Source organism: Leptomonas pyrrhocoris, assembly GCF_001293395.1.
Source record: "Leptomonas pyrrhocoris isolate H10 chromosome Unknown, whole genome shotgun sequence".
Classification (NCBI taxonomy): Eukaryota; Euglenozoa; class Kinetoplastea; order Trypanosomatida; family Trypanosomatidae; genus Leptomonas; species Leptomonas pyrrhocoris.
In genome coordinates, this window is record NW_015438358.1 from 1,667,296 (window position 1) to 1,687,402 (window position 20,107).

A 20,107-nucleotide genomic window follows, 5' to 3' on the forward strand; every position below is an offset into this window, starting at 1 on the left:
AGTTCTCTCTCCGCGGAGAGAGTGTAGGCAGATGTATGAAATGTGTCTGTGTGGTGTGCCCGTGGGGCACGCGAGTAGAGAGTTGTGTGTGCGCCTGTGTGACGGCGCTGCGCTGTGCTGCCGGGGTGATGTGGCGCCAGCGCTAGGTAAGGTAAATGGGGTGGTTTAAACCCGAAGAGTATGAACCGAATAAATAGCATTTAGCGCCAAATCGGATGTGCTGAAGTGTATTAACGGGGCGCCCGAACCCCGCCGAGTATCCGAGGCCGACGGACGTGCGCGTTGAGCGCTGCGTGTGTGTGGACTGCGCGCGTGCGTACGACGGGACGGAGAACCGCCAGATGGTTCCGCTGTCGTGCCGCGCTGCGTGTGCCGACCGTGTGCCGCCGCTGACCCATGAGTTGTGTGTGATGGTGTGTGTGATGGTGTGCGTGTGTGTGTGCGTGTGCGCCTGAGAGAGCAACGACGGGTGGTGACGAGCGCCGTGCAGCGGTGCGGTGCACGCGTCCACACGCCGACGATATTTCTTTATTATTATTATTATTATTATTTGTTTCGCCTGTTTTGATTGTTTCGATGCTTTCCCGTGCAGGCGGTCATTGTCATCAATGCCGCACTCCGTTTTCTGACTACTGTCATACCTATTACTACCACTTCTTGGAGGCCACGTTGTTGAGCTGTAACGACTGCGAGTAGTGTATCCCCCGCGATTGCTTGTGTTGTTGTGCGGCAGCCGTGCCGGCGTTGCAGCGCTGTGCGTGGCGCGCGCGCGCGGCAGATCGTAGCAGTTGCTCTGTGTCAGCGCGACGACTTACCGAGCCAGTGTTTTTGTCTCCGTGTGTCTCTGATTCTTCTCTGTAGCTCTTTTGCCGCTTTCGCGACTGTGGCGTGCCCTGCGTCGGTGAAACCGTGTGTCTCTAAGCATATATGCGCTTTTCCTCGCCTTATGTTGTGCACTGACGGTCGCCGGAAGGCGAGGTGCGTTTTCTCGCTTTGCGAATCTGCCCGTTGTTAACAATGTGTTACGTGATTCGTTGCCCCATCTGTTCGTTTTCTAATGGGTGGCTTCGCGATCATGTATGGATGGAAAAGGTCGTGATGCGTTGAGTTGGTTCACTCGGTGTTCTGATGTGTGCTGAAAGTAGCTACTTTTGTATGTGTGCTGTTGTGGGCGCGCGATTATCTGGCATTCAAACTCTTCTTTTCCGCTTCTCTCTTGCTCCATCCATGGTGAGCCATTTATCAGGAGAATTGTAGCGGGTGCCGCTGTATTGTTAGCTTTTTTTTTGAGAACCGTGCTTCATCGTTGCTCTCTTTTTTTCCGCGGCTCCGACTGCTTGTTTATTCTCTGTGGAACAGAGACAGCGTGGGACTGTTGCCAGCGCAGCGCAACCCACTTTCATAAAGGACGGTTCACCCGCGCAACACTCTTTACCTCTTCAAAATTCTCGCCTCAGGATTCGTTCGTCATGCCAACCGTTTCTGCTAACGGCCCCACTGCACAGGTGGGCTTCAAACTAAATGGGCAGAACTCGAAGGAGTTCTGGAATGCTGCGTGGGAGCACGATGCGACAGGCTGGCGCCAGGCGGAGCAGCGGCCAGTTTTTACTCGCAACCTCTACGTGTGGGCGTGCAACTCCTCTGACGCATCGGATGTGCAGGTCATTCCGCGGCCATGCGTGATTGACAAGGCGGACTACGATGCGGACCTCTACAACGGCCCTACGGAAGAGGCAGTGGTGACGGCATTCCTGCAGGGGAAGTCGGTGCTGGTTCCTCTGTGCGGGGACACCGCCGCTGTGCGGTACATGGCGGACCACGGTGCGACCCTCGTGGTGGGCGCGGACCTCGCCCCTGAAGCACTGCGTCGCCAGCGTGAAACGCACCTTGGCGATGTCCGCTTTGTCGTCACGTCCCTTCCTCTGCCGGGCAGCTCCGGCTCCGTGACGGTCTACGAAGGCGTCAAGGGCGGGTGCACCATTCGCCTCTTCGAGGGAGACTTTCTGGCGCTCGCAGGGGTGGAGGTATTCTGCAACGCGAAGATCGACTTCGTGTACGATCGCGCGTCGATGATGGCGATGCACCCGAGCATGCGCAGTGCGTACGTGGCGACGATTGCGGCGTGCCTGACACCGGAGGCTGGGCTGATGGTGGAGCGCCCGGTCCGTGACGAAGGTGATGTGGCCGGCCCGCCGTTCACGTTTTCTCCCGTCCAGGTTCTTTCCCTTTATAATTCTGCCACGGGCCGTTCCTACGATGTTGAGACGGTGCTGGTGAGCCGCTGGTACGGCAACCCTGATCCAGGTAACGTTCATTACTTCGACTTTCTGCGCGTGTTTCCGAAGAAGACGTAGAGAAACCACAGCCAGGGATATCAAAAGTGAGAGAACTTGCTCGAGCGCACCGTTCTACCTCCCATCACCGTGCATTACCTTGTTTTGAGCTGGTTTGCTAAATAGATATTAATATCGCTCTTTATTTTTGGTTCATTCTTTCGACGTCTGATCGATCGAATTCTCCCTTCACGATAGTAACCCGGTAAAGGTGTCAATGAGTCCTCCACGTCAGCGCCACTTTTGTTTTTTCTCGCTTGCGAATTACAAGGACTGCCTTCGTTTGTTGTTGTAACCGGCTTTTGCGAATCGTGCAGTCATGTGTTCTCCTCTATGCGACGACCTTACAGATGAACAGCATTGACTTCTGCATCATATTTATTTTGTTTTTCTTTGGTGTAGATAAAAAGCCCAAACTTCCGTTGTCTTGTGCGGTAGAGAACACGGCGACTCTCCCAACCCCTCTCTCTTCGTACGGCATCGTACAGCCAGAACTGAAGTACTTCACTCTTAACATTACTATCGAACCGTTGTCTTCGTTACTTCCGTTAGCACTGGCTTGAACGCGGTATGATCAAGTCGTGTTCGTTGAACCGAAAACGCCTTTTTATGGAAAGCGCGGCCCTGCAAAGCCGGCTTTCGATCGTCAAAGAACAATGTCAATACAACAACAACTGGAGGTACACAATGCACGGGTGTTGAGCACCGTTAGACACTTGTTGCCAAGGGGCGTAAGAGGTTTGATTCCCACGGAAATGAGGCGGTACCATGTGCTCCAGAAGATAAATGCACAGATTCCCGTACGGCCGCCGACGTTGCTCTTTGTTGAGCCCTCTATAGCTTTTGGTTGTATCGCATCCTGGATGCCAACGTTGCTCTGCTCCGCACGGTCTCTTTTCACACCGGTGTGCTCATTGGTCAGTATTTCTTCTTGTGTTTTTTTTTTTTTGGGTTTAGCGAGACCTTCCAGCAGCATACCCCCAACATACACACACACACACCAAAGTGGAGACTTCGCGTACGAGGGGGTAGCATCTTCTGCACAACCTCACACAGCAGCGAAAAGCAAAAACACAACAACAATGTCGCGCGTACCCATCTCGGAAGAACAGGCGCAGCAGATGATGGCCAAGCAGCAGGCCCAGGAGGAGCGCATGGCGGCCTTCACGGAGCAGAAGGAGAATATGATGCGCGCCTTCGTCAGCGCCGAGGGTCGTGAGCGCCTTCAGCGTATTGCGCAGGTGAAGCCGGAGCGCGCGCAGGCCGTCGAGATGCACATCATCCAGGCTGTGCAGAAGGGAAAGATGCAGCCCCCCGTCTCGGACGATACGGTGCGGGAGCTTTTAGGGCAGATGGCGAGTCAGGAGTCGGAGGCCAAGTCGCACATCACCATTGTTCGCAAGCGCACGGATGATGACTGGTAAAAAAAAAAAAGAAAATAAACACACCCAAAGTCAACCGGAACATGGTGATTTGTGGAAGAGCCCCGTGCTGCTGTGGACGACAAAGGTTCTAAGGAATAAGCACGCACACACTATGTAGAAGAGAACCACGTTGATGTTGTGCCAAGAAACAAGAACGCCAATAAGAACAGGAGCCACAGGTTGTTTGGGAAAGCATGGAAGACGTTGATGTAGTGAACGCGACCTGTACGTCAGAAATAAACAACCTATTTTCACTTCACTTCGTTGGAGCTTTCGGGGTAGTGGTCGGCTGCCCTAACCACGCCTGGGACACGTCGCTGACGCACCGCGAGGATGTACTCGAGGACTATCAGCGCGGCGTGAGATACGTGTTTTGATCATCAGCAGGAAAGGAAAGAAAAACACGAAGAAAAACAACAACCATCACCACCACATTGCATGCCGTGAGTTTTCCTGTCAATGCAGGCCCGCATGCGATGTCGATCGACGCCCCTCTTTATACTGACCACTCTGCATTAATTTCGCATCCTTGCCAATCCGACTCGGTCTTTTCTTCTCATTTGCCTGTGCCTCTCTCGATATTCTAGCTGAGGAGGAGGCGATCGTTTCTCGTGTTTTTTTTGTTTTTCAAACCGTCATACGTATCCTTTCACGACACACTCACTGGCCCCTCTAACTCACATCCAACACCACCGCCAGCACCAATTCAAACAAACTCAACCAACCTTTTCTTTTTTTCATCCGATAGCTACTTCATCTTCTCGTAGTTCTACGTCATGCCGAAGCGTCACCGTCAGCCGGAGCCGATTGATATCCAGAGCACCGCACACCACAGCCACCATACCGCCAACGCATCTCCACACAACAAGAACTCCTTTACGCAGTCCAGCACCACCTCCGATGTATCGTCCTCGCTAAAGTCCACGAGCAGCGCTGTGGACGGGTCGCGTGACGACCCCCTTTACTCCCCACAGGAGCAGAAGCTGGTGGAGGAGACGCGCAGTAAGGCGGTAGACTTCCCTGCCACGCCCGAAACGCTGGCGCGCCACCGCCGCCGGCAGGAGGCGGTCGCTAAGCGGCGGCGTGCGTCGTACGACCGCGATGGCCAGCCCCTGAGCAAGGACGACGCCGCGGTCTCCACCGACAGCCGGAGAGGTACACTACGCACCGCGAAGGGTCAACGAGGCTCGACCCTTCTCCCCTCTTCCTCTCCGGCTGCAAACGGCTCTGACCCCGCCAGCGACGACGACGACGGCGGTGTGGATGACGATGACGCCAGCGAACTCAGCTCGAATGACTACGTTGGCGACGATGGCAACCAACCGAGCACCGACTCCGAACTCGACAGCGAGAAGGAGGACGACGAGGCAGAGTTGCGAGGGCTGCACAAGGCCATGGCGGCGGCGGCGGCGCAGCGTCGTCGTGCCGGTGCGAAGGACAACCGAAACCCGGAGTCCAGCGACAGTGCGGATGAAAATGGTAGCAGCAGCAGCAGCAATTCGGAGACGCATGAAAGTGGTGATGGCTTTGATGACCCGTCGGACGAGGATGAAGAGGGGGCTAGCGACGATGTTGATAATGCAGAAGAAAGCTCGAGCGACGGTGACTTCTCCGTGCAGGACGAAGAGGCTGTCGAAGAGGCAGACAGGGCGGAGCAGCGCCATAGCGACGGCGACGACGAGGAGGAAGACGGCCCCGACGGTGGCGGCCTCATCACGATCGACTTTGGTGTTTTTGAAATGGAAGCGTCGAACGTTGACGGCCTCATCCACCTGATGGATCAACTGTGCCCAGACAAGATGAACGAGGTGGACCGCGACGGTCTCGGCCTGGCCCTGCTCGAGAGCCCCTTCACCAGCGTGGTGCGCCTGCAAAACAACGGAGACGACGCCACCGGTGATGAGGCGCAGGAGTTCTACGGACTCTCCTCGGTGCTTGACGTCGCGCATGGGCAGCAGCTGTACCCGACGGCGCTGCGGCCCTTGTGTGAGCTGTTGCAGCAGCACGTGTGGCGCCATGCCGCCGCTGGCATCCCGCCGACGGACATCCTCACCAGCGTCGTGGACGACGACGAGCACGTTTCGATGTCGCGCGCAAAGTGCCTATTGCTCATCTCGGAGTACATCCGCAACATCCCGCTGGAGCTGACGGTGCAAATTCTGGAAGACGTCTTGAACCGCCTCGATGCAACGGGCAGCGCGGAAAACAAGCAGAAGCAGCAAACCGGGGCCACGCACGAGAGCCCCATTTTTTCCACGCAGCCCAGTATGCTTGCGGTGCTGGCCAAGGTGCAACGCCCGACGGATGCGCCGGTGACACTGCCGAAAGGCGGAAAGCAACAGCTGGCGAGCCCCGCCGTTTCTGGAGATGCTGGGGAGTCGTCGTCATCCTCGCCGTCCACCGCAGCTTCTTCCAAGAGGCATCACCACGGAAAGAAAACTGAGAAGCCGACGGGCACGAGCAGTGGCACCATGGCTGCTCCCGAGGCCCCGCTTGACCTCGCGAACTTCATTTTCTGGCGTGAGGAGGACAGCATCCTGTACGACTATCGCGACAAGCGTGTCGCTGCACTCGTCTATCGCTGCCGCCCGCAGTACGACGGACAGGCGGAGCATGAGATTCCGCTGTCGGTTCTTTTTGTGTTGCAGTACGGCGCGGCGCGGCAGGCGGTGGAGGAGATGAAGCGGCGACAGACCGCCAACACGGTTATTGAGCGGTATTAAACGATGTTGAATGCGCGTCCTTTTTTTTTGTCTGCTCGTGCCACCTAAAAGGAAAAGAGGAGAAATGCGTTTTCACGCTTCGTGTGCTTTCATTTGTGTTTTCTCTTGTGATGGAATGTACGCTGCTTTATTCCTTGTCGCGTTGCTTTCACTCGTGTTGGGGTGATGCACACGGAAGTGGTGTTGTTTCGCTGCTAGGGTGCTCAATGGAGTGAGGGAGGAGGCGAATCATGAGAAAGAAAAAGGCGAATGCGATACCTGCAAAGAAGTGCCGAACTCGGCTCTTTGTTTATATGTTTATATATACTCTTGCGGTGCCGCGCCTGTGCGAAGCGCGTAGCCTGTGTTGGAAATGTTGGTGACTATTCGCGAGCTATTTCTTTAGGAGCCGCCTAAAAGAAAAGCGCTCGACAAGGAGCCACGACTAAATAGTTAATGACGCTCTGCAAAGGCTAGGACGAGGAGGACAGTGGTGTTGTGAATGCGAAATGAAGGCACTTGCGGAAACTGTTGGAAATCGGAGAATTTTTTCTACATTCAAAGTAAAAAAAACTCACAGGATAGAATTTATCTCTTTCATGCATAGTTGCTTGGGAGAAGCAGACAGCACCAGTGGCGCTCTCGACGCCTGCCGCTTTCTTCCAAGGGCGACACGACTCATCACAATCCGCTGTTACCGCTCTTCGTGAGCTGTTTTGTTTTGTAGAGGTTTTTGCCCGCCAGAGCAGAATAGCAGCAACAAATGAGCAGTAACATCCGAGCTCTTGTTTTTCTTTTTGGAGACTGGCAGACGTTCAGGTTCCTGCTTCTTTCCTCTTTGTGACTCGGTGACTTCTTCAGCACAGCGATGAGGCTAAACACGGGTGGCATGTTCTTCTCTTTCTTCGTCACTGCCTATTTCGTTCCTTGACAACCTTCTACTGTCATGCCTGCACGTCTGAATTCGTTTTCGCATTGACTGCCAAACACACACGCGTGCATGTCCTTGCTTCTCCTTTGTGTTCCGGAACAGAACCATCATCAAACACATAAAGAAGTGTGCTACTGCCTCATCTTTAGAATGGACGAGGAGAGGATAGTTGTCCTTGCTCGCAGCACTGTCAATCAATTCAACACTATTGGTTTCCTTTTTCCGTGACGATAATTCTGATGAACTCTTTCGTCATCGCCAACGATGTCTTGACGAGCGCTAGCTACGCGGACAGTGATGTGACGCAGTGGATCCTGCGCATTTGGCGCGATTCCACCAGCCAATCCGCACAACAAGCATCGTCTTCAACGGTGCTAGCCCACGCCAACACACACATCAATTCTTCTGCGCTTCGCATGGCGGCTGTGCAACTGTTTGGCGACAGATCTACCGTGTCGCGTGAGAACCTCAGCCCCGTCGAAGGCTGCCTCCGCATAACGGACACCACGTCGCTGAGGCGCCGATATCGTCAAATTGCCCTTCGCGTGCACCCCGATAAAAACACTTCCCCCCACGCAGCCGAAGCTTTCCAGTTGGTGCAGAGCTGCTTCGAGTATGCGGTGTCTGCTGGCAGCGGCGTGACCGCATGGACGTGGCGTCCAGTCGTGAGGAGGTCTACGGGAATTGAGGAACGAGCGGAGAAGGACGCGGACGACAACCGCGTTGGCAGCGCCGCCTCCGTGCCTTCCTCCCTCTTCTCTTCGTCGACGTCTTCCGCGTCTTTCACGTCCCACTCCGCACGGACTTCGCCTTTTTCGTCTTCTTCCTCGTCTCACAGCAGCCGTGGCGGCAGCAGGGGTGCGTCGAGCTGCGGGGACGAAGCACAAGGACAAACAGCGCGGTCGTCACACTACGGCACGTACGCGTCGTCGCTGTCACCGCCCGTGTGCGGGAAAAAAGCAGGTGCGACGGGAGCAGCGCCACCAACGATGGAGACTGCGGTGCCGGAGCCCCCGACGGTGCTTTTTGCGGCCAACGCGGCGTCACCCACCCTTGAAACGAATACTCCAGAAACGGAGTCTAACGGGATTCAAAGGAGGCGGAGGAGCTCGAGGCAGGCACCACAATCTCCGCCACCGCCGCCGCTTGTCTTTGGCGTGGAGGACCACAACGAAGGCGTGGAGAACATTCTCAGCGAGTGCGCCGTGCCGTCGCCTCCCATGGCTTGCAACGATGCGCGAGGCTCCCCACCTCATCACCCACGGATGTCAGAAGCTTCTCGTGATCCGTCGCACAACGCCACGGATCCGTGTCACTTCCTCCATCGAATCGGTGTTCCCTGGGAGGAAAGCACAAAATCACGGCACAAGCCGAAAGCGTCTGCTCGCGGGAGCGTGTTGGAGGGGAGCGATTCTTCTTCCGCTGTGCCGCCGCCGCCTTCCGTGTTTGACCGCCCGCCGTCGCCACCGTTCACTGCAGGCGGCCGCCAAACACACTCGGATTCATCCACCGTGAGAGCGGCCCAGCGGCACCGCTGGCAGCCTGAACTCCCCACCTTGGCGGAGTTGCTGGCGCGATTAGATGAGGAAGACGACGTAGAAGACAGGGCTGAACAGCAGAATGCTTCGTCCCACTTTTACGGGTCATCGGTGCGTGCGGCCCAAACGCGAACAGCAGACGCGTCGCTGTATTTCGATGTAGCACCTTTAGGCGGTACGCCGGAGGCAGCGCGGACATCGTCCGGCGGACACGCTCGTCCTTCACGCGCGAAGGCACGCGACGCTGTTCACGCACCTCGCGCCGGAAAGAGCGCTGCTGATTCTTTTGAGAAGTATGACTCCTCAAGAAGCGGTCGCTTACCGGGTTCAAAACCACACCCTGACGTTCTGGCAGCAGCGCAATTGCTGGCTTCGAACGGAGCTTCAGCTCACGCGACACCGTTTGAAAAGATGTACCCAGGAGATGATGCGTTTGCGCGTCTCACTACACGTGGTGCTGAGGGCGACAAATGCCCGGTGGAGCCGTCGAAGTTGCGCAGCCGAAGGGCGGGTGGTGGTGCCGGGGCGAGAGGTGTTGGAAGTTCACGGAACACAAATTCCGCCGTGGCGGTGGAGCGCTGCGCTTGTGGGAAGGCACGCAAAGGTCAGTGCTTTTTGTGCGAGTGAGTGGCAGGCGCGCACACGGCGGAGTGCACATTTTTGTTGCTTTTTTTTTCTTGGAGGTGCTCTTCAGAGGGAGCACACTGCTCCCTTTTTTTTCTTCCTCCATTTTTTTATTCTTCGTGGTTCTCGACCCTGGCTCGGTTCAGGCGGACGAAGAGGAGTAGAAACGAAACAACCGACGGCATTACACCGCAGTGCAGGTTGGTGGAATCAACTCTGTTGCTACTCGCACGTGCACAAGCAACGACTGGCTAATTTGGTGTGCATCGACACATACGCTGAACGGCTTCATATTTATGAGATGGAGAATCGACTGCTGCGCTGATAAGATATTTCTTTTTTGTTGTTGTTCAGTACAGCTTCAAGGAACAACGAAAAGCCGTTGAGAGCTTCTGCGGCGCGGCCGTTCATGCAGGCGGCCGTGACGGTCGCTTCCCTCTATTTCCACCTCCTCTTTCTTCCTACTCGCCTTCTTCAAAACTGGTTCTCTCAACGCGGTTTTAGCATATAATTACGACCCTCTCTTTCGCACTTCGTTGTTCCTCAACTGCGCTTTTTTTTTGGTGTGTTGTTCTCTTCTCGTCTACTTCCTTATAAAAGAGCCGGCTTTCAGGGAGCCCATTCAGCGGAGCATCCTTTCTTTTCTTCTATTGTTTCAGACTCTCTTCTTTTTTGGTTCTATCGCAAGTGCTTCTTCGCCTTTTTTTTTGCTGTTGACCCTCAGACTTTTCTGTGCTTAAAGAGCGTAGTGTTACGCTCTTTTTCTCGCGATAAGCTGCTCTGCCCACCGGTCTACCTCAGCGGTGTATCGATACAAAAATATATATATATATATATTCAGGTCCGTCGTGCTTTCGTCCGTAAGCGCCGATAGCATCGAGACTTCTTCCTCTGCTAGAAATCCGCCGTTGTGTTTCTTTTAACGTAGGTTCTCTGACTCTTTTGTTTTCTTCGTTTTCTCCTCTTCTCTTTTTTCCTCCTCACAAAATGGGCGGCGAAATCAGCCGACTCAGGGCTCTACCACTTTCGAAAGGAAGCGGTAGCGAAGGACTCGCGGCTCTTGAAGCCCTCTACCGGCAGGACCTCGATTTTCTAAATCTGCCCGTCAAGCAGTGGACCACCGCGCGGACCACCGCCGACGGGCAGCCCCTCGTGGACGTCTTGATCGTGGGCGGCGGCATGGCTGGAGTGACGCTCGCCATCGCCCTGAAGCACCTCGGCGTGGCGGTGCGTCTGCTCGATGAGGCACCCGCCGGCTACGAAGGCCCGTGGGACACTACCGCGCGCATGGAGACGCTGCGGTCCTCCAAGCAGCTGGTGGGGCCGGCGCTGGGCTTTGCAAATTTAACTTTCCGGGCGTACTTCGTTGCGCAGTTCGGCACCGCCGCGTGGGACGCGCTGGACAAGATCCCACGCGTGCAGTGGATGGGACTACCTTCGCTGGCTGAGGCAGGTGAACGAGTTGGATGTGCTGAACGACAGCAAAGTCACCCTCGTGCAGCCTGGCGCAGACGGCGTGGCGACGGTGGAGGTGCAGCGGAACGCCGCGGCGATGGACGGGGACGCGGCAGCAATGCCACAGTGTGAAAAACTGTACTCGCGTCATGTGGTGCTGGTGACGGGCCGCGGAGGCCTCGGCGGGCAGAAGCTGCCGGAGTGGGCCCAGCGGATTCCCGCTGAAAAGCGCGTGCACAGCTCCGATGTATGGAGCGGTGACGCACTCGCCGGCAAGCACGTCCTCGTGATCGGCGGCAGCTCCTCGGCGATGGACTGCGCCGGCACGGCTCTCGAGCACGGTGCGACGGAGGTGCATCTCCTCATCCGCCGGCCCGACCTGCCCCGCGTGAACAAGAGTAAGGCGGCGGTGGGTCCCGGGATCACACACGGTTATCTGACCTTCAAGGATGCGTGGAAGTGGCAGTACCGGCATTACATGAACCTGCACATCCCTCCGCCGCACGGCAGCGTCTTGCGCGTGTCGCGTCACGCCAACGCGTTTTTCCACTTCGGCGCCGCAGTGGAGAAGGTGTCAGTGCGCGACGACGGCAGGGTGCGCGTGGAGACTACAAAGGGGCTCATGGCGACGGACTTCGTTATTTTCGCCACGGGCTACGCGGTGGATTGGCAGCAGCGGCCTGAGTTCGCGCCCTTCGCCTCGCACGTGCTGCAGTGGAAGGACGTGTACAGCCCACCAGAAGGTCTCCCCAGCAAGGACATGAGCCAGTTTCCGTACCTGGGGCCGAGTTTCGAGTTTCGTGAGAAGGTAGAGGGTGGATGCCCAGGGCTGCATCACATCCACTGCTTCTGCTACCCCGCGACAGTGTCGTTTGGGGCGGTGTCGGGCGACATTCCGCAGATCACGGATGGTGCCCGCATGCTGGCACAGCGCCTTACAGGGGATCTCTACAGAGAGGACGTCGCGGCTCACATGAAGGAGGTGGAGGCTTTTGAGGACGCGGAGCTGGACGGCACGGAGTGGGCCCCATCGGAGTGGCCTGAGTACAAGGAGTAGCTACGCCTGTGCTGGATTGCTGCAGGAAAGCCGCCACTTATGCGGTTAAAGCAACAAATTGCAGTCCTTCAGTATTTACCTGGAAAAGAAAGTTTCTTTTCTTTCTACTGCGTCTCGTAAGAGTTTCAACGTAGTTGTAAGTACGTTTTTTTTTTCTGTTCTGTTGTGATGACCTCACTCATTCTGTTGTACCCACTCTTCTTAAACTATTTTCTACAGCTCTCCCTCTTTATTCCACAGCGCGTGTGCGCGGTGAGTTTTCTTAGGTGCACGGAGTGGAATAAGCCTCAATCCACCCAATCTATTCTTCGAAAAGAAAGGTCGAAGGTGTTCATATACATCCTTGCAAGGAAAGAAGTTGATGAGAAGCTATACAACATTTTTTTTTTGTTTTGAGCGTTGCTTCTTTTTCCGCTGAATGTCGTTGAAGGCGAGAAGCAGTCACCTCAATACCGGGAAGAGAAAGGACAGAAAATTGCGGTGATGTTTGTCAGCATATTGGCGACGAACCAATAACAGCCGTGGAGCTCGTGGAGAAAAAAAATGTGGATGCAGTCGGGCTTGCCATGTGGACGATCCTCAGTGGTACGTTTCTAATCGCGGCTTTCGGTGTTGCGTAGTTAATTCACGTTTTGGATTCTTCGTTTTTCTCTTTCACAACCACCGTCTTCTCCGCTCTTCTCTTTTGCTCTGCTTACTAAAATACAAATATATGTATGTAAGTATGTATGTATGTATTGCTAGCTGTGTGCAGAGATTTTGCAGCAGGGAAGAAGCGGCCGACACACGCGTAAATAGTACCGCCGGCGTGGCCTCCAGGGCGTCACATTAGATCTTTTAAGTGTTGTTACTATTCTCTTTGGCGTATAGCTGCATCGACAGAGGTTTCTGTTTGCCAACCTGCCCATCATCACATGCGCTTCACAGTTTGGGTTTCACACCTTGATCACCACAACGTGTTCTCACTTCTTGCAAAAAAAAAAACCCGCACGGGTTTTTCAAGTGAAGGTCAGCAACTGCCCCCCCCCTCCCCAGCGTTTTCACCTGCGGTGAGAGAGACGGGATCCCTTTTTTTTGGTTGCTGCTGGCTTTCACGCTGGCAACTGTGTGGTGGAGAAGCTTTCTTCGTTTGCTTTCTTCTTCTTTGTTTTTTCTTCGTAACCGCTGTTATCCAATACCGCGGTAGGACCCTTTCTCTTTCTCTTCTTCCTGTTGTGTTGCTGCATTGCGGCGACCTTGAAACCACGACCGTCTTCCTCGCGAATGGTGGCACTTAGTTCACCCGGACCAACGTGGTACACAGCTACGACCATCGCTTCATTAACTTGTCCTTGCCGTAGAGAGGCGGCTTCTCTGCCTCGGCTTATTCGCGCAGTCTCTTTCGATAAGGACTAAGTCCGCCCCAACGTCTCTTCGTTGGCAAATCCGACACTGCAGCGCAGTTCGTTCTTTCTCGCTTGAAAGCTTTTTTTTTTAGTTTTATTCCGCTAATGACGCTGTCAACGCACCCCGCCGTCAAGGGCACGACGTACGCCGTTGTGTGCCCGCTGTGCTACAACCCAATGAACTTTGAATGCGTCAGTGAGAGAATGTACGGCGTGCGATGCGACACCTGCAGCGCTATGATTGACCTGCGCAACCCGACTGAGACGCTGGCCGACAACGACGGCGGCGTCAATGACGACTCCGCCCGCCAGAGCGAGCCCGTCTACTACGCTGGTGATGTGGAAGTCTCGACGGGGCTCTCTGCGAGTGCGCAAGTGATCCAGCTGGTGCGGAACGTGGAGGCGGAGAAGCGGAAGGTGATGCCGACGCAGATGACGGGCGAAACGACGCAGGCCTTTGCGGCGCAACGCAACCAAGCCCTCGCGGAAAAGTTCTCCTTCTTCTACCCCGTTACGTATGCTATTGAGTACCTCGTGTTTGGTCGCACGCCGTACGCGAAACTTGGCCACGTGCGGATTTTCCGAAAGAGGATTCCGTTCTACGGCTACGTGAACTTCTGTGCCCCACGCACCACCACGTCGTACGCAGCGCCGTTCACCTTCACGTCGACGGTGTTCATCCTCTTCAACTGGTTCTGTGCCCACATGCAGCTGGACTGGATGCCGTTGTATCTATACACGGAGTGGGTGCTCGTGTTTCTCTTTTTTTTTCTAATGTTCCGCCTCGCCTACAGCGACCCTGGGTACATCAAACCTGGATATATGGAAGATTCCACACAAGACGGCAACGGTGTCTCCGGTGCCAACGGCGAACTGACGCTCCGTGACATCGAGAGCAACCAGAAAGACAGCATTTGGGAGATGGTAGACGGCGTTCCCATGGAGCGCAAGTGGTGCGCCAGCTGCGCCATGCATCGCCCGGTGCGGGCGGCGCATTGCTACATCTGCGGGCTCTGCTGCTACGACCACGATCACCACTGCAGCGTCATCGGCGTGTGCGTCGGCCGTCGCCGAGTGGAGATGTTCTCCTGCTTTGTCGCGATCGCCGCCACGGCGTGCTTGCTGCCCACCGTGGTGATTCTGTATGCGGTGTACACGCACCCGGAGCGCATTACGACGACGTTGCAGATGCTCACCTGCGCCTTTCTCGTCGTGCCGGTGACGTTCTTTGCGGCGCTGCTCTCCGCCACCGCGGTGGGGATGTGCCTCTCCTGCGTGCAGGAGACCACCACGCGCGAGCGCATTCAGCGCGTGTATGTGCAGAAGCGCAACCCGTTTAACCGCGGTGTGCTGAGGAATCTGCAGTACCACCTGCTGCAGCGCCGTGTGGCGCCGTCCATCTTCGATGACGAGTTTGTGAAGGAGTGTGCGCGGCATACGGAGGAGCGCGAGTTGGGGACGGCCGTGACGGTCACGTGTGTGTGAAGCAGACAGGCCGGAAATGCCACCAATGCCGCTGCCGGTTCTCTTTCTTATTTTTTATCGATGGGGCTTGAGAGATGGATCTCCTGTGGTACCGCCTGGCGCTTTGGTTTCTGTTTTTCTAAAATTGCGTGTCTCACGTACGGTGGCTCGCCGGCACGGCAGCTGCACACATCACCATTTGCGTTAATCAGCTCCTACACCTACGAGTGCGACCACTCAGTCGATGATGGACGTACATCAAAATAATAATAGTAGTGGTGTTCCATGAAAAGATGACAATGATGTATGCTTCCCTTTCGCGATGTCGGCGTACAGCTGCGAAGCTATTTCCGCTTGTATCTTCAATTGATTCATTTAAGCTGGATTTCGGTGAACGGAGAAACGAACACGTGCGTTTGCTGTGCCGGGTCTTTTATGGTTGTTGTTGTTTTCTACGTTCGCTGATTCACTCCGTCAGATGTCGGAATGAGCGGTGGCTCTGGGGATGTGGGGGAGGTTCCCAGTAACGAAAAGGTTCTGTTCGATGCTACATCACCGCCATCCTTCTTCTTCCCTCTTCGTTCTCCTCTTTTCACTATTAAATTGGCGACGTTTCGTTCTGGTTTCGTCAACTGTGTATGGTCAGTTTACAGCACAACTTTGACTGCCTCCACAGCAGAGCAGTCAGCGTGTTGTGTTGCGAGATCCAGAGCAGGAGCAGGCAAAACAGGCGGAGGGACCTTTCGGGCACCACTTGCACTTCTGCGCCTCTCCAAGAGAGGCACACTGGACGTCGACCGATTGTTGTGTTTACCTCTTTCTATTTTTTTTCTTTCTAATTTTTATTCCCCACGTGTAATCATGGACGAGCCACAGAAGAACAAGACACACAAGAACAAGACCGTCGGCAACAAGGCCGCGAAGAAAGATGCGGTGCGCAAAAAGCGCTCGGGCATCGACCTCGAGCCGAACCGCGGCAGCAATGTGAAGGCCTTCCAAGGCGTCAGCGCTGGTAGCCACAAGGCGCAGAAGTTCTTCCGCTCCATCGAGAAGAAAGAGACGGCGCTGCATGTGCCGACGATGGACAAGACGCTGCGCCACATCGTGGCGGAGCCGCCGCTGCTGGTGGCGGTGGTCGGCCCTCCAGGCGTGGGGAAGACGACCCTGATCCGCTCCATGGTGAAGTTTTATGCGAACCGCAACTTAACTACGGTGCGCGGCCCCATCACCGTCATCGCCGGCCGCTCCCGCCGCATCACGTTTATGGAGTGCCCGAACACGCTGTCCTCGATGTGTGATGTGGCGAAGGTGGCGGATTTGGTGCTGCTCATGGTGGACGGCAGCTACGGCTTCGAGATGGAGACGTTCGAGTTCCTGAACATTTCGCAGGTGCACGGCTTTCCAAAAATGTACGGCGTCGTCTCCCACCTGGACCTGCTCAAGTCGGGCAAGTCGCTAAAGAAGCGCAAGAAGTTCTTGCGGCATCGCTTCTGGCACGAGGTCGCTGCCGGGGCGAAGCTGATCTGCCTCTCTCCGATGGTGCGTGGGGTGTACCGGCCGACGGACGTGCTGAACCTGCACCGCCTTCTGATCTGTGTCGAGCCGAAGATTCAGGCCTGGCGTAACACCCACAGCTGCGTTGTGATGGACCGCATGGAGGACATCACAGACCCGGACGTTGTGGCCGCCGCCCCGCTCCACGCCCGCAGCGTCGCTTTCTACGGCTACGCGCGTGGCAAGCCGATGAAGCCCGGGCAACTGGTCCACGTCCCGGGTCTGGGCGACTTTCCAGTGGAGCACCTCTCCTACCAGGAGGACCCCTGCCAACTGGACAAGTTTAGCGCCGACGGCAAGGAGGGCGGCAACCACCGTATGCGCCACCTGAGCCTGAAACAGAAAAAGCTGTACGCGCCGTACTGCGACGTGGGTGGGGTCAGCTACGATGATGACGCCATCTACATCCAGGAAGACGGTGAGAAGGGCGCGATTGAACGCAGCGGTGAGGGCTTGCAGCTGCTGCGTGAGCTCCAGCACGTGCGGCACCCCATGGATGCTGCGCAGACCCAACTGCGCGTTGTGCAACGTCGTCCAGTGAATTTCCGCGACGAGGACACAATGGAGCTAGAGGTGGACGACGTGAACATGCCGTCAGACGCGGAGGATCACGACGATGACGAGGACTGGTCGTCTGCCGATGAAGCGGACCGCAACGATGTCGTGGTCGCACTGGGCGAGGACGAGGCGGATCCTTCCCGCCGTCCCGGGAGCCCGAAGTTGTCGGACTTTGGTGTCTCGGTCGGAGAGAACGCTGCGGAGAAGGGCGCGATGGGCGAGAGCAGTGACAGCGGCGAAGACGGCGGTGCGGCGTTGGCCCCGCGCCTGCTGAACGACCTCGATGCGATTCGCCTCAACACGATCCGCTACAACTGGGACGACCCGGCCACCTTACGCTCCTTGAAGGACTTGTGCGTGACGGGGAACTGGGAGGCAGGGGCAGACGGCGAGGACGAGGAGAAGGACGAGGAGGGGAGCAAGGGCTACGACAGCAACGACGACGACTTTGACATGAAGGCACGTGGCGAGAAACCCATCCGTCACTCTCGCGGCGGCGGCCCCACCTCGTCGCACGGGTCCGGCGGGGAGGAGGAGACGGAGGGCAACGAGAGTGTTGATGGCGACGACGAGGATGACGACATCGGCTTGTGCAGCAAGAGCACGAAGGGTGGCGGTAACATGGCCGCCCCGAGGCGAGCGAACGCGCTCGCGTCCATTGGGTACGGTACGAGTGGCGCTAGCGGTGGTGGCGGCTCCAGCAATGGGCGGCACTACGGTCTCTCCACCGCTGCATCGCCTGGCGACACGGACGCCGACGACCCCTACGCGGGCTTCAACATCCTCGAAGACAACAACGATGAGGACGCCGACGACGAGGGCGGCGAGGTGGCGAACCACCGCAGCGGAGATCAGGAGATGGACAACCTTGTTTCGAGCTTTCTCAGCCGCAATAAGACGTCGAATAGTAGCAGCGGTGGCGGTGGCGGCGCATCGCCGTTCTCATCCTCTGTCACCGGGGCGCTGGCGGGTCTGCAGGGCGATGACGGCATTGCCTTCTTCGACGAGGCGCACCGCTACGACCGCGACGAGACGGAGGGCGACGCGGCACGTCGGCCCCGCCGCAGCGGCCGCAACGTGAACGCCGAAGCGGAGCGACTGGCCGCCGCCGACGCCGAAGCGGAGGCCGCCGTGCAGCACGGCGCCAGCTTAACCGAGGAGCAGGAGCGCCTGCTGCAGAAGAAGATGGCGAAGAAGAACGCCTTCAACAGCGCGTATGACACCGGCGACGCCGAGGGCGGCAAGAACACCACCTTCAGCTACTACCACAAGCTGAATCGTCAGGTGGAGGAGAAGAGGGAGCGCATCAACGAGGCGCTGGACGAGGTCGGCGATGACGTGGACAAGAAGATTCAGCTGGTCGGTTACTTCAGCGGGTTGTACGTGCGCATGGTGCTGAAGAACATCCCCGTGGAGTTTCTCACGAACTTCGATCCCACCGTGCCCCTCATCGCTGGTGGCGTCAATGCGGGCGAGGATGAGTTCCGCATCGTCCAGGCTCGCATCAAGCGTCATCGGTGGTACCCGAAGATTCTGAAGGCGCAGGATCCGCTGCTGCTCTCGATGGGCTGGCGCCGCTTCCAGACACAGCCGATCTTTTCGACCGAGGATCCGAATGGGCGGTGCCGGTACCTCAAGTACACCCCGTTGCACATGCACTGCCTCGCTGCCTTCTACGCCCCTGTGGCGCCACCGAACACCGGTTTCCTCGCCATCCCCGTGCGCGACCCGCGTGTGGCGTCATTCCGCATCCCCTGCACCGGCTACACCATCGGCAACGACGTCTCCACTTCTATTGTCAAGAAGCTGAAGCTGACCGGCACGCCCGCCAAGATCGAGAAGACGACTGCGTTTGTTAAAGGCATGTTTAGCAGCGACCTGGAGGCGGCGAAGTTTATCGGGGCGAAGGTCAAGGCGGTGTCTGGCATCCGCGGTATCATCAAGTCTGTGCTGAAGGGCAAGAACGGACTGGTGCGCGCCACCTTCGAGGATAAGATCTTTCCGTCTGACATCGTCTTTATTCGTGCGTGGAAGTCCGTGGAGCCGCCGCGGTACTGCAGCATGCAGCGCAACTTGGTGGATCCTCAGTGGGTGGGCATGCGCACCATGCGCCAGCTGCGCCTGGATTACAACGTGCCACAGCCCGTCAATCCCGACTCCGAGTACCGCGAGATCAAACGTCGCCACCGCGTCGCTGAGGAGGACGAGGACCCGGAGAAGCAGAAGGTCCTGCTCTCCCGCAATCTCAAGATGCAGCTGCCCTACGATATGAAGGAGGACTTCATCCCCATCAGCAAGAGCACGGCGCTGCAGGAGCGCATTAAAGGAGCCACAACGGTCGCCCCCGAGCCGCGGGAGCAGCGTCGACAGGCCCTCCTCGACACCTTCGCGGATCGTGCCGACGCCATGACGCAGAAGAAGGACGCGGCGAAGAAAAGGGCGCGGGAGCGGGCGGCAAAGGAGATGGCGAAGGAGCAAGAGGTGTACCTGCAGGGGCTTAAGAAGGCGAAGAAGGATACGGCACGCATTCGCGAGTTCAGCACCCAACACAAGTCACGCAAGTAAAAGGAAAAGAAAGAAATGAGATAGCGGTAGCGTAGCACCCATCCGACGAGTATTTCTCCGCACCGCCACATCATTTTTTGTTTGCGTTTTGTTTTGATTGATGAAGTGCGTCAGTCGTCGGGTGGAGCGGCCGATTTTCATTCAGCCATTTGTGCTTCTCTCTCCTTCTCCTTCTCCTTCTCTTTCTCTTTCGTCCTGGCCGATAATGACACAGTAACTACGTTAAACGCGAATAACAGTAAAGCAGTCTTTTCTTGTACGCTTGTAAAGCTCTTTTTGTCCTCACTGTTGTTGTGGGACCAAGTGCTCTAAATTTTGGGGTTTCCCTTTTTTGTTTTCGTATAAGCTTTTGAAGAAGAATTATTAAAAAAGGGAAAAGGTTGCATCGTTTTTTGCGTCAACCACCGGAGGAAACGAAGCGACCAGCTTGGGAGCAAAACAATCAGGGCGTACTGGATGTCAACCAGCAATGCACCTTTCGTCGTTGTTGCCGTTGTCCTCCCGTGTGCGTTGCTCT

The 20,107-nt window shown here is 56.4% G+C and overlaps 7 protein-coding genes across 9 annotated transcripts; all 7 read left to right on the forward strand.

The window, feature by feature from the left end:
• Nucleotides 1-1,244: 1,244 nt before the first annotated feature.
• Nucleotides 1,245-2,354, forward strand: ABB37_01607 (hypothetical protein; the record flags this gene model as incomplete). Its single annotated transcript, XM_015798179.1, has 1 exon — nt 1,245-2,354. Exon 1 carries the CDS (start codon nt 1,470-1,472, stop codon nt 2,352-2,354), a length of 885 nt encoding a protein of 294 aa, XP_015663699.1. The 5' UTR covers nt 1,245-1,469.
• An 899-nt stretch (nt 2,355-3,253) lies between these two features.
• On the forward strand, nt 3,254-3,757 carry ABB37_01608 (hypothetical protein; the record flags this gene model as incomplete). Of its 3 annotated transcripts, none has more annotated exons than XM_015798180.1 (1): nt 3,254-3,757. In XM_015798180.1, the coding sequence occupies exon 1, from the start codon at nt 3,416-3,418 to the stop codon at nt 3,755-3,757; it is 342 nt and encodes a 113-aa protein (XP_015663700.1). In that variant the 5' UTR covers nt 3,254-3,415. The 3 variants fall into 3 exon arrangements, with proteins under 3 accessions (XP_015663700.1, XP_015663701.1, XP_015663702.1); XM_015798181.1 differs by having other exon boundaries at nt 3,289-3,757; XM_015798182.1 differs by having other exon boundaries at nt 3,302-3,757.
• Nucleotides 3,758-4,342: 585 nt separating this feature from the next.
• ABB37_01609 (hypothetical protein) lies at nt 4,343-6,480 on the forward strand (the record flags this gene model as incomplete). Its single annotated transcript, XM_015798183.1, has 1 exon — nt 4,343-6,480. Exon 1 carries the CDS (start codon nt 4,534-4,536, stop codon nt 6,478-6,480), a length of 1,947 nt encoding a protein of 648 aa, XP_015663703.1. The 5' UTR covers nt 4,343-4,533.
• Nucleotides 6,481-7,490: 1,010 nt separating this feature from the next.
• On the forward strand, nt 7,491-9,555 carry ABB37_01610 (hypothetical protein; the record flags this gene model as incomplete). Its single annotated transcript, XM_015798184.1, has 1 exon — nt 7,491-9,555. Exon 1 carries the CDS (start codon nt 7,630-7,632, stop codon nt 9,553-9,555), a length of 1,926 nt encoding a protein of 641 aa, XP_015663704.1. The 5' UTR covers nt 7,491-7,629.
• A 499-nt stretch (nt 9,556-10,054) lies between these two features.
• On the forward strand, nt 10,055-12,064 carry ABB37_01611 (hypothetical protein; the record flags this gene model as incomplete). Its single annotated transcript, XM_015798185.1, has 1 exon — nt 10,055-12,064. Exon 1 carries the CDS (start codon nt 11,105-11,107, stop codon nt 12,062-12,064), a length of 960 nt encoding a protein of 319 aa, XP_015663705.1. The 5' UTR covers nt 10,055-11,104.
• A 721-nt stretch (nt 12,065-12,785) lies between these two features.
• Nucleotides 12,786-14,934, forward strand: ABB37_01612 (putative palmitoyl acyltransferase 4; the record flags this gene model as incomplete). The annotated part of the gene is made up of 1 exon (XM_015798186.1): nt 12,786-14,934. Exon 1 carries the CDS (start codon nt 13,555-13,557, stop codon nt 14,932-14,934), a length of 1,380 nt encoding a protein of 459 aa, XP_015663706.1. The 5' UTR covers nt 12,786-13,554.
• A 623-nt stretch (nt 14,935-15,557) lies between these two features.
• Nucleotides 15,558-19,590, forward strand: ABB37_01613 (hypothetical protein; the record flags this gene model as incomplete). The annotated part of the gene is made up of 1 exon (XM_015798187.1): nt 15,558-19,590. Exon 1 carries the CDS (start codon nt 15,775-15,777, stop codon nt 19,588-19,590), a length of 3,816 nt encoding a protein of 1,271 aa, XP_015663707.1. The 5' UTR covers nt 15,558-15,774.
• Between the last annotated feature and the right edge of the window lie 517 nt (nt 19,591-20,107).